The 13,953-nt window shown below is 30.2% G+C and overlaps 1 protein-coding gene across 1 annotated transcript; it reads right to left on the bottom strand.

Annotated features, from left to right (window-relative positions):
* Positions 1-9,431: 9,431 nt before the first annotated feature.
* VTN77DRAFT_6085 (uncharacterized protein) lies at positions 9,432-13,634 on the bottom strand (the record flags this gene model as incomplete). Its single annotated transcript, XM_069422324.1, has 4 exons — positions 9,432-9,742; positions 9,794-13,117; positions 13,184-13,253; positions 13,311-13,634. The coding sequence occupies 4 exons, from the start codon at positions 13,632-13,634 to the stop codon at positions 9,432-9,434; spliced, it is 4,029 nt and encodes a 1,342-aa protein (XP_069276487.1).
* Positions 13,635-13,953: the final 319 nt, after the last annotated feature.

Genomic DNA, 13,953 nt, shown 5'->3' with positions numbered 1-13,953 from the left:
AATAGTCTTCCTATAGCTATATTATATTATTTTGTTAGCTTTTTATTATATTATTTTATTCTGTAAATCTTTTAGATAATTATTTATCTATATTCTATATTAATATCTTATAGAGCCTCTTTTTTAAACTTTATTAATTTAAAAAATATTATTTAAGGGCTATTTTATAGACAGTCCTTAATTTCCTTATTGTTATGGACCAACAGAATGGAGGTTTGTCCAACACAGCAATGTATGATAAGACATAATACGACATAAGGCAGAAAGCAAGGCTATAGAAATTATATAATATTATCTATAATATTAACTAAGATATTAATCAAGAGGATAATAATAAGGATAAAGGATAAAATTAATTAAAAGATTATATATAAGGGATAATAATATAGATGAAAAGAATATTAATAATTAAGGAAATTATAAAAGATAAATATTTTTTGTTTTTTTCTCTTAATTATATTTAATATTAATATTACATTTTATTAATTATTTAGAGGATTTGTAAGATTATAAATTATTATTCATATATTTTATATAGCTTTAATAAGTATATCTCTAACTTAGTCATTCTTATTACTCTAACCTCTCTAAGAGGCCTTTATTACTTATTATTTACCTTTAAATAATTAGTCTATTATAAATCTATATTATTTAATATATAGTACTAACCCTTATTACTAGTTAGGTATTTTAATCCTTTAAAACAACTAATTTAAGAACTGATAATAACTTTATTAGATCTATATATAATAAATTAATACTATCTTAACCCTAATTATAAAAGGATTAAGTACAATTAATTACTATATCTATTATATTATTAAGTAATAATATTTTATAAGCTTGGCCTAAACTTATTAGTAAGTTAACTATAAGAATATATTACTAATCTAGAAATAAATAGGTTAGTTAAGCTTTTAAAACTAGAATATTTTAATAAGACTTAATCTAAGCTTTAAAGGCTTTTTAACCTAAATAGTTTTATAAAGGCATAAAGATTATCTTTATTATAATATATTTTTAAGGCCTGTTTTTAATTAGTTTAAACCTATACTATATAATAATAATCTAGAAGGATTATAATTATGTAATAATAATATAATCTTAAATTATTGATTTCTAAAGAAATATAAATAAACTTTTAGAGATATTAACAAGAAGAAATAAATAATAAAAAGAAACCTCTAATAACTTTAACAAACTAGATCTAACTTATATTTCTGAATTTTTCTGAATTTTAATATCTTATACCTAGCTAGATGAGGATAAAGAAGTATATATTATAATCTTTCATAGACTCAAAAGAAGATATTAAGGATAAATTAGCTTAGATAGACTTAACTAAATACCTTAAATTACATAATTAAAACTATAATTAGAATTAATACTTAACTATAAGTAATACTAGACTTAAATAGAGATATAATAACTAAGTATTAATAGAATTTTTAAATAAAAATTATTAAATAAAAGATAATATATATAATTAAGACTAAGGGTTAATAACCTTTATAAACTAAGAACAATAAAATTAGATATTATTAATTATTAGAAACTTAAGAAAAACAATAAGAAAAAAAATTATATTTTTAAACATGGAAAACAGGTATTTTTTAAAAAAAATATTAAAATAATCAGAAATAAGAGTTATTATAAAGGGATATAGGATATATTAGAATAAAATAATAGCTTAGTATAATATATAAAAATAATAATTATAATAATATATTAAAAAGCTAAGGATAAATTAATTAGCCAGATAAAGAACCAGAAAGTACTAAAACTTATAAATCAGAAGCAGCATAGTATAAAATTATAAAGAAACTAGAAATACCTAAGTAGAGAGCTTAAATACTAGATATTAAGTTAGAAGGGATGACTTAAGGTCTGAGGTCTATAGGAAATAGAGTAGAACTTAAAAGCCTTTAATAAAAATAGTAATAAGGATTAAAAGTATAAAATTTAAGACCTTAAGGGATTTTTAAACAAAACCTTTAAGATATACTATAGTTCCCTAAAAATGCCCTTAATTAAAAGGATTAACTAGAAAATATTACTATAAACAATACTAAATAAATTATAGATATTAAGAGAATGGAATTATTTAATCCTAATATTAATTAATAACTTTCCGAATATATACTATATAATTATGAGGTACCTTTTATAAAAGGGAAGGAACTAGTCTATAAATTGATTTATTAATGAGAGACATTAATAATTAAATATTAATATTTATTATTATTAATTATAGAAATTTAAGATATAAGCCAAATAGTTTATAAAATTTGATATTATAGACATATAATAGACTTTAGATCAAAGAAAGTAGAATAGAAAATAGCCTTTTAAATAAAATTTAGATATTTTAAATAATTATACCTTTTATTTTAGGCTTACTAATATACTAGCAATATTCTAATAATATATTAATTTAATATTATCTAGATACTTATTTGGCTTTATTATAATATATTTAGATAATATCGTAGTATTTTTAAAAATACTAAAAGTATTAATATATTATATATAATTAATCATCAGAAAAACTGTAAAAAAATAAAATATAAAATATAAATTTTTATATCTAAAAATAGACTAGGATAGTAAATTATAATAAAAGGAATCTAGATTAATAAAAAATAAGGTTTAAATAATTAAGGAATAACTAATATTAAAAATCTTAAGTTATAATTATTAGATTAATTAATTATTATTAATAACGTATTAAAGGATATATTAAAGTTATAAAACTATTATTTAACTTGCTTAGAAAAAGAAATGAATATTAATAAAAAAATAATAATAAGCTTTTTGAGTAAAAAGATAAATTACTATTAATTTTAATATAGCATAGCCTAGATTTATTAATAATAGTTAAAACTAATATATTAGATTTTATTATAAGAGTAAGAATAATAAACCTAGACTACATAGAAAACCATAACTTATTATATTTTATTTATAAGATGATTCTAGTAGAACTTAATTATAAAATCTATAATAAGGAATTATCAGTAATAATATTAGCGTTTTGAATATAGAGAGTCTACCTAAGAAAAGCAAAATAAATAATTAATCACAGATTATAAGAACTTGCCTATTTTATAATAACTAAAGTATTAATAAGAAGATAAACAAGATAGTTAAAAATACTTATAAACTATGATTTCATTATTAAATACTATAAAGGAAAAGAAAATAAATAAGCTAATATACTTAGTAGACAATTATATCATAAAGTGAGTTTAAAAACTAGAATTAATACTTTTATAATAACTCCTAGATAAAATTATAATATATAATTATTAAGTTATTATTCTTATAGCTATAATTAAGATTAAAGAAATATTATTTAAAAAACTTAAGAAATATAATAAGATATAACAATCTAATAAATACTTGAAAACTAGATAATAAAAATTTAACTAAGGATAAGAATAAAATTATTTACCTATATAATCTTATCTATATATTATAAATTACAAAGATAAAGTAATTTAAAATATTATAATCTACTAATATATAGATATATTAGAACTAAGAAAATAATAGAATTAAATACTAAGGAACTATTACTTTTAAATATATAATAAATGGTTAAATAATATATTAAGGAGTATAATATTAGTAAAACTAATTAATAAGATATTAGCTACATAGAAAGCTATAATCTCTAGAAATACTTATTTACCTATAAGAATAGATTACTATATATTTTAATTTACTAAATTACTAGAATTAGAGGATCTAGTAATAGGTCTAAAATATGATATAATACTTATTATTATAGATTAACTAACTAAATATACTTATCTAATACTACTTATTAAGGATATAAAGTAATATAATTAGTAATAATTATCATACAAACTATTATTATAAATCATATAATATTAAAATAAGTATAGACTAAGATAAACTATTTATATTAAAAGTTTGGACTTATTAAGTATTAAACTTAGATTCAGTACTATATAAATAAATGGTTAAACTAAATAAATTAAATAATATCTTTAATATTATCTAAACTGTAAATAGGATAATTAGGTTAAGATTTTACTAATTACTTAATTTATATATAATAATGCTATTAATATAATAACTAAGGAAATACCTTTTTATATAAATTATGGATTTTATTTATAATTAATAAGTATAAAAAGGTACTAATAAGAAAAGAATTAATAGTAAATTTATAATAACTCTATTATTAGATATAATAAGATATTAAATTTATAAACCTTAGGATAGTATTATTATAATAAGAAATAATCTAAGGGACTAAACATGTTAAAAAGGGAGAAAGTTTATTATATAGAAATATTAAAATTAAGAGATTAAGTATAAAACTTAACTATATTTAATTAGGATTATTTATTATTTAAGAGAAACTTAGATTAATAGCTTATTAATTTAAATTATTAAAAAATATCAAGATTTAATTTTTATAATTACTACAACTAGTATTTATTAATACTAAAATACTTAAATATATTAAACTTAATAAAATAATTAAAGAAAAATGTAAGGTTAAAAAGATTCTAGATATAAAAAGAGTTAATAAATAAACTTTTATTTTATTAAATAAAAAAGATATAATACTTTTAGGAAATATTTAGGAATTAGTTAAGAATTTAATAAATTATTATAATATAAGAGTTTAATACTTTTATTAAGACTAATAAAATTCTTAAAAAAAATCTATAAATAAGATAATAAATTAATTAACTTACTATAATATTTAAGATTCTTAGTCTAATATTAAGATTTTAAGCGTTTTAATTAAAGAATTAGGTAGAATATTAAAAAGATCTTTATCTAATTTATCTATAATTTTTATTTATAAACTAATATTTTATATTATACTCTTTAAATAACCTTTATTATTTTTCTAAATATAATTTTAGTAACTAAATTAGTAAATAAGTTTAGACTTTAATTAACAACTTAGTAAATGAAGAATAGGCTAATAAGAGTTTTTTGGAAATTTCAATATATACTTTTTTTAAATTTATTTTATTATTATTTTTAAAAACTATTTATTATAAATTTAATTATAATGTATAAAGGGTATATTTATAATTTTTTAATCTAAAATATAAATAGAACCTTTATAAAAATAATAATAATAAAGAGGATTAATTAAAAAGCTAAAAAGTTTAATCTTATTAGCTTAATATTTATACTTTTTTTTAATAATTATAAGGCATAGAAGATACTTATAAAAAAGATTTAATACCTTAAGAAAGGAAGACTAATAGGATTAAGTACTTTTAAGATAAAAATCCAGGAGAAAGTAATATTATAGATTAACGTATTTCCCGGCTAAGTCGGATACCCGGTTTATCTGGACACCTACCCGCGCCTGCGAATACTATATAGGATTTGAAGCTATATTATCCACCCAAAATGCCAATTATATACAAAAATCATGGATTAGAGCAATTCAGGCATCAAGTCCATATATGCCCAATAGTGCTGCAGTTAGTACATTTCAGTGGCATGCATATATGAGGTGCAGAAGCTGCCTCTATAGCTGGAGTGGCTATACCCTCTGGTACCTGATTTTTACCTGAAATTGGACTCTAAATAAGAGCCTGTGCTTCCTGAATTAAAAGACCCCCTTTATGAGATATCTGATTAGTTAATTTTTTATATTTCTACGTCTGCTTCTTATTAGTAGCCCATATATCATGATTTTCCTTTATAAGAATTACAATTCATGGCTAACTGACAGCCTTTAATAAGCTGGTTTAAAGCTATATTTATAGGGCTTAAAGGGCTCTATATATGCTGCTTAAATAAGGCCTTAATTATAGCTATTTAATACTATAATTCAATAATATTATAAGGCATCTCTGGTACTTAATTAGTTAATATAGTACTAGTATAGCTCTTAAGTAGTATAAGGGTCTTAAGCTATGTATTAAGCTATAAAAGGACCTAATCTAGTTAAAATAGTATTAATCTAGTTACTATAAAGCTGTTTTTAATATTTTTTGATTTAAAGGCTTCTATATAAGCTTTTAGGTATACTTTAAGGAAATCTAGTTTATTAATATAATTAATTCTAAATATTATATTAATTTCTATAAAGTAACTATATACTTACAGTCCCGTGTCAAAAGTTTCCGTCCACCCCCTTAAAATCAAAAAAATGCCTGACTAGCAAGAATATATATATTTCTCTACTATTCTTACTGCACATATCTAGTGAAATGGCATAGCTTTTATATAGTAATCAGTAATAAAAAATTAATTTTAGTATTTAGTTTGCCATCCTTTAGCTGCAATAACAGCTGCAATATGCCTAGGCATATTACTTATTAATTGCTTAACTAAACCATCCTCTAATACCTCCTATGCCTTACTAATTGCTTAAAATAAAGCTTTTTTAACTTCTTTATTATTCTAAGGTAGATCCAAGAGCTCCAGATGGTATTCATATAACCATTCTTTAATCTAAAACTAAAGGTATTTAATAGGGTTAAGATCAGGACTATATAGTAGCCATTCTATAATTATTATGCCTATTTCTTAAAGCTATTTAAGTATAATTGCTCCTTTATAAATAAGAGCATTGTCTTATATAAAAACTAAGCCTGGTTCCCATATAGAAAGGAGGTTTTGTTTAAGCATTAAGAGATAAGAAGCTGATATAATACTACTATAAGTATTATTAGAATCATATGGCACCCTATTAATATCTGATTAGCTAGAACCCTAGATCATACCCTATATCATTATAGAGATATCTTTGCCTTTATGATATATTTTAATTTTATTATAATCCTACTTTTCCTTAGGTATATAAAAGACCTATTCTTAATGTTTTCCTAATCTATATTAAATAGAATACTTATTAGACTAGATTATGGTTTTCTATTAGTTAATAGTCTAATCTTTATACTCTAAAGCCTATTCTAGTTATTTCTTAGTATTTTCTTTAGATAAAAAGGGTTGCTTTTTTACTAACTAGTTTTTTATATCATAGTCTTAAAGGATTTAGTAAAAGGTTAATTATAAGATATTAATCTAAAGATCTTGCACCATCTCAGCATAAATAGCCTTGGGATTTTAATGAATATAGCAAAGAATAGCCTATTAATCTCTTTCTGAGGTCTTTTAGGCCAGCCAGATTATAGTAGGCTTTTTCCTTCTATATGAGATGCATCTTTTGATATAGTATATCAAACTATTTACTATGGCAGATTATAATCCTTAGTAATTTAGTATGAACTTTAGCCTACCTTATGTTGACCAATGATTTTTGCCCTTATATAAGGACTTAGCTCTGAATTTGGAACTCTATTAATAGAGATCTTGCATAAGGGGGTTCATAGCAGCATATGGGGGGTTTTTGAAGAAGGTAAGTATAGATAGGGAGAGACATATTGCGCGACTTTTTTGGTGGGGTGGGCGGAAACTTTTGACCTAGTACTGTACTTTAGAACTATAAAATAGCTAATATTAAGAGGCTATAAGAGAATAAATAAATAAGGAGGTATATAAATTAGTATAATATTATTCTAGATATAGATATAATTAAATTAAGGTATTAAATAGCTACTATACCTATTAAAGACTAAGAGTTAATATTTACCCTTTATCTAAGTATTTGTATATAGGATAAAGTAATTTTAAAGCTATAATATATTAATCTTATTTATAATCTATTTATTAGGACTTTTATTAATTCTTTAATTATATAGTAAGCCTATCTTATACTAGGCCTAAAGAAGAGTCTTCCTTTTAAAAATAATATATAATAGTAATACCTATCTTATTAAATTAACTACTTTAACAACTATTGCCTATTCCTTATTCCTAAGCTATAAAAAGGTAGATAACTATATATTATATATCTTTACTCTAGTAACTACTTTTATAGTAATAATTAAGCCTATTGTAAAGCCTATCTCATTAAAATTATAGATATCCTTAATAAGGATTCCATATTATTAAATAGTATTTTATATATGGTCAAACCATTTATTAATAACCTTTAGATCCTTATATTTAATATACTAATAGTTATATTATTATAAATATCATGTTTTAAGCTCCTTATGGCAGTTAATAAAGGTAGACATCTAGTTCTTTCTAATATAGAGTTAAGCATCTGCCAGACTGCACTCAGAAAGTAAAATATTAGCCATATCTTCTTATATAGCAGCTGGCTAAGGAGGCATTCTATACCTATCCTAAGATAATATCTATTATAGAAGCATCTCCTCCTTCGTAATTATTAATTTATGACCAGTTAGATATCTCTCAGTCTGTAAAATTATGCTGCAGTCACTCATATAAAGTAGAATAAGGAATACTATATAAATATGCTACTATATAAATAATTAGCAGTTTCTTGCAATTTTTTATAGCAGAAATAGCCAATAGGATTTGCCTTCCTACTGCACCAAATTCTTTGATTTTTGACGCATTTTTGGTGGCATGGTGGCGCATTGAGATCGATAGATTCTGTATAGAATTCGTGGGTGCGGGTGGGTGTCCGGAGCGGCCGGGAATTACATTATAATAAGATATAATACCTTATAAGGTGGAAAGTAAGGCTATAATAGAAGTTATATAATATTATTTATAATATTAGTTAAGATATTAACTAAGAGGGATAATAATAAGGACAAAAGAAAGGATAAAATTAATTAAGAGATTATCTATAAGGGATAATAATATAGATAAAGAGGATATTAATAATTAAGGAAATTATAAAAGGATAGATACTCTTATTTTTATATCTAGTCTTTCTCTTAATTATATTTAATATTAATTTTATATTTTATTGATTATTTAGAGGGTTAGTAAGATTATGAATTATTATTAATATACTTTATATAGTTTTAGTAGGCATGCCTCTAACTTAGTTATTCTTATTACTCTTTAACCTAAAGGGAGAGGCCCTTGCTACTTATTATTTACCTTTAGGATACTTAGTCTACTATAAGTCTATATTATAGTCAGCATATAGTACCAACCCTTATTGCTAGTCAGGCATCTTAATCCTTCAAAATGACCAATCCAGGAACCAACAATGACTTTGTCAGACCTGTGCATAACACTTATAAGCCTTGTAATCTAAATAATTTAAATAATCTAAAGTCCAAATAGTCTAGGTTATACTTATTTAGAGATAAAATATATTTCTATAATTTATAATAATATTAACTACCTGACTATTACTGGAAGCTAAACCCTTCTGAATAGTAGTTAGATGATTAGTAATAATATTAGCTAATTAATAAAATAATGGAATTCTACTAGTTAGTGGGTTATAATAGGTGCAATTCAAATATAATACACACTAGTCCAAATAGAATTTAGCATACATTGTGACTTATGATGCACTCCTCTGTATGCTGCATTAATAAATCATATCCACAGAAATGCAAACAGGCTAATGGCCATGCAGTTTAAACCCAGTTTAATCGCGCTTTGATTGCTGGAGTTTCCCTTGTCTCCAGGTTCCCTTGCACACCAACATTCCCATCTTCAGGAGTATCACTGGAAGCAAAAGCTAGAAGATCTTTAAACCAAACCTCAAGTTTTCCCTTTTCCACATAACGCCGTAAGATTTCATCCTCCAGATTGAGATCACGTAGCACATGTGGCCATTGCTCTGGACGGAACCGTGCTCGCAAAACATTGTCGGAACAACAGCCGAGAATCTGCGAAGGTCTATACCGGATGTATAGAGGCGTATGGGCGCCCCCTTCAAGGAATTCTGTGATATCATCAGTACCCCAATTCTGTACTTGTGCTGGTGGATCATTACCTTCTGCAGTACATTCCGTTAAAGTCCGAAACAGAGCAGTATCACGTACGTACGACTCCACTTCAGCATCTAGCCTCAGCTCAGTTTTCCCAATGGCTTCCCAATTATCTCGAATCATGCATCTCCTCCAAATCATTTTCTGCAACATGTCATGATAAGTTGGATCTGTATCAGCATAGCCGCTGAGGCGAAGAACGCGGAGAGCCAAGTGAAATTCGCGTCCAAGAAGACTACTTTCCTCGCCCTCCAAGAAATGGATTGGGTCCATCAATGTAAGTAAGTCGATAAGCTGGTCGACCCCAAGCGCTTGTCTGTCAATTAATTTTGCCAGAGCATCCTCAAGAAGTTCACGTAGTGCGGGGCGATTGGCGACAATGTGCTTTCCAAAATGATCCATGGCCAGCTCAAGCTCGGCCTTTTGATCAATGGCACCATGCAAGGCAGGCAAGATGTGTTCATATACTAATTCCTGAATGCCGCCTATTTCAGCCAAATCGTCGAGCCTGCGTATCTCATCCTGCCCATTTGTGTTCTCAGGACGGCCATTCTTTTCCCAAGCCGCTAGTCTCGTAAGCTTTGCGAGGGAAATCTCAACACGCTTATCCCACAAATTAGATTCTTGCTCTAGCGCGAGATGTTGCAGAGCTTGCGACGCTGTTTGGTAGTCATCTTCTCCGATGACCTCGTTGATCCAGGCTAACCGTGCATAGGATGGAAACTTTCTTAGGAATCGAGTGAGGTGAGGTTGATACTCCCTCATCGACAATAGCATTCCGGGCTGCCCGACGATTACTTGTCGTGAGAAAAATGCATCTGCCCAAGGTTCACCAAACTTCTCAAAGTAACCTGCTATCCTTTGTCCAAAGGCGTTTATGTCGTCAATGACACCTGTAGGACCTCCCGGTGACGTATTATGCAAAACCTTCTGGTCCTTTATTTGATCCTGCAGTTCAACCATAAGCTCAACCAACGCATCCATGTCGCGAAATTCTTCAGCCAAAGAAATTGCTCCCTGCAACTGACCGATCCCAGCCATTTTAAAAAGTTGCCACTTTCGCTGTTTTTTATGTGATTCTTCAATGGAAAGCCTCTCGTCTACCAGTTTTGGTTCATCTTGTACCGACAACCAGTGAACTCGTTCCCGGTGCATCTTCCCAAAAACTCGAAGCCGGCGAAAGCTGTTCCGTGCGATATGGTTAAGAATTAGCGGATCTGGATTTTCAATTCTGGACACCGTCTGCTGCAACCAAGACCTGCAGCTATCAAGCTCCAGGTCCAACAGATGTTCCGTTTCAGCATAAACCATATTTTGAGAGGTCCAAAACTCGGGAAGGCCCTCATAGGAGGACAGCAGAACACCATCTTCCAATAGTTCTTCCCCAAGTCCATAGACTGCTGCTTGGTCTTCTCTGAATCGAAAGGCCGTCTCGAGGATAGCAAGCGAGAGCTCACTAGCCTGAAAAATCTGTTCCGAGAATTGGGCTCCAAGTCGAGGAGTGCCTCCCTTCGAATCACGAATGGCGTTGAAGATCCATGGGATGGCATGCTCAATTCGATACGTGTCCTTGATAAACCAATGTCGAACAGGATCGTTCTCCCCCTCACTGACTGGGTGGAATTTAGTCTTGAACTTCTCATTCATTAGACTGAGCACGCGCGATAAAAATGTCGGCGACCCTTCTTGTTTCCTTCTAAACTCTTCCTCGACTTTCCACATAGCCCTGTGAGCAGCAAGTTTTTCAGCACTCCAGAGTAATTCCCAACGGGCGCGTCGTGAAAGAGGTATTCTGCGCCGGATCAATTGACACGCCAGATCATTTACAGCCTTCGCCCGCAGTCGTAAATGTTGGTCAAGTGACAGAGCTGAACTCGAAATAAATTTCGAATTCGACTGGAGCAGTTCTTTGCAAATGTCCAGCGCGGCCTCTTCCAACTCCTCAGGAGGAAACATGATTCCACCTTCACTATCAAAGTCGAGAGGGTTATCCGACATCGTGCCGTAGAAAATAGCTTGCTCAAGCTTCTGTTTAGCGGTCACCCTAGCATCTTCGAAGTCATTGTCTGGGTGTTGGCGAGGCAAGGCGGCAATGCGGATCAGGCCAAAACCTCGTACCATAACCAGACAAGCTGGGTGCTTATGTTCGAGGCTTTGATCTTCACTACCACTCCCTAATATTTCGTATTTCTCTTCGTTTCGGAATTGCAGACGGTCCTGGAAAGGCCTCGGAAACGGATTTGAATCCATTAACAATTGTGCTGAAGGAGACTCTGAGACCTTGGCTAATGATATGAGGATAATGACTTGACCCGTGATAATAAAAGCCGTATCCCACGGTTTTGGAACGTGTAGTCGCGGCTTCTTTGCTGTGATATCCTGGGGAAAGTTCGGGTTTTCCACTTCATGAGTCGAAACGATATGTATTTTGTTGCCCGATAAGCTAGCCTTAACCACAGCAAGTCTTTTCAGGCTGGCTTCCTGTGTTAACAGCACCAGGCAAAAAAGAAATGTCTCCTGACATCCAGCTTGTCCAGACTGCGATAGGATGCTCTGTTCTCCAGGGACGACGACAAAATCCAAGACCCTCAGATCATGCTCACAGCTGTCACCAAAATGATCCTGTCCAAGGGCCTCGCAGATATCACGGCGTAGATCTATTTGGACGCGCAGCATATTCACATTATTCCAGTGCGTGTCCCAAATCTCGAAGAGCCCCGAGGAAGATGCGATGATTATATCACGTTGGCCTCGTTGTGAAGATTCTCCAGCTCTCGCAGCAGCCACATCCCTTTTCCAAGAATAGCTACCTAGGACACTTTTGATGCCATCAAGTAATCCAGTGTGCCCTAACCTCGGAGCACTTCGTAGAAAACTGACAGACACTGTTGGTTTTCCCTGAGGGTCTCTTACTGCGACATGTGCTACCCTTCCAGACGATAAGGTTACCACGATACCAGAAGGTTCGGTATTGATAACATCGGTGGCATGTTCTCCGGATAGAAGGCCAGGAATGGTGCCTTGCAGGCCATTCTGTCTCTGTCTTGTCATGCCGAGAACAGCAGCATTTGACGCGGTTTCCCAATAAACTATTTTTCCAGTATGAGGAGCCAAGACCATCAAGCCAGGTGTACCAGATGTTGCATTTGATACAAGGGTCCCCAACAAAGGCGTTTCAGTTGAGTTTCTGCAGCATTCTGGAATTGTGATCGAGAGAATATCGGTGGTAGATGCGGAGGATGGTGTCGCGTAAGGCCAGATGATTGCATGTGATCTAGTCAGAACTAGTGCGTATCCCTGGTCGGTAGCAAAGGTGGTTCTGAATGGACCTGGACAGCTAGTCTTAGCAAAGACTCACTTGGAATTCAGATAATATAAAGAGAACCGATTGCTACCTAAACTTGGCCCAAGAAATTGATCAGGCAATGCAGGCAACTGAGAAACAATATAATAGTCATTTCGCGACTAAAGAATGAAATGGGGTTAGTATCTGTCGACGAGAATAATGCCAGGGAGGCTTACCAGGACTACAGTCCCATCGACAGTGTCACCAGGCTTCTCGGCTTTCTTGGGCCCTCTGAGGGCAAGGTGTCTTTGGAATACATCCCCATTTGGGGCGATTCCAGATTCAGGAACTGCAGCTGATTGCTGAACTGGTTGAGAAACCTGTTCACCATCTTCCACCTCAGCGACCACCGGAGGATCAAACGTATCCTGTCCTAGGGCTGATCTCTGTCGCTTAGCTTTAGGAGGCTTGACGGAGTCATCTGAACTCGTTCTCTGACGCCTTCGAGGGTTTCGGAGCGAAGAGGTTGAATGAACGGTTACAACATCTGTAGCAAACATTTTGTGTGTTTAAATATTAAAGAATTGAAGAAATGCCCATCTGCCACATATACGCGACTGATGTGGCTTTAGTGAAATGGTGGAATTTCAAAGCAAATCAGTTTGAGAAAACTGGGCTCCAGCCTGTTTTGGTCTGTAATAATCCTTGTTGACAGGCAACACGTCTAGCCGGGTTTGGTGATAATGTACGGAGTATTATCTAATACTCTCTGTAGTGACCTTGCCTACTTCGGAATAATAATAATAATACAGCCCTGTATACCCGTACTGTAATATAACACCACCCGCATCCAATCATGATGGACTAAATTGACAGTCA

This window comes from Rasamsonia byssochlamydoides (assembly GCF_041956645.1).
Source record: "Rasamsonia byssochlamydoides strain NRRL 3658 unplaced genomic scaffold VTN77scaffold_45, whole genome shotgun sequence".
In the NCBI taxonomy this organism is placed as follows: domain Eukaryota; kingdom Fungi; phylum Ascomycota; class Eurotiomycetes; order Eurotiales; family Trichocomaceae; genus Rasamsonia; species Rasamsonia byssochlamydoides.
This window is presented reverse-complemented; position numbering and strand designations above follow the sequence as displayed.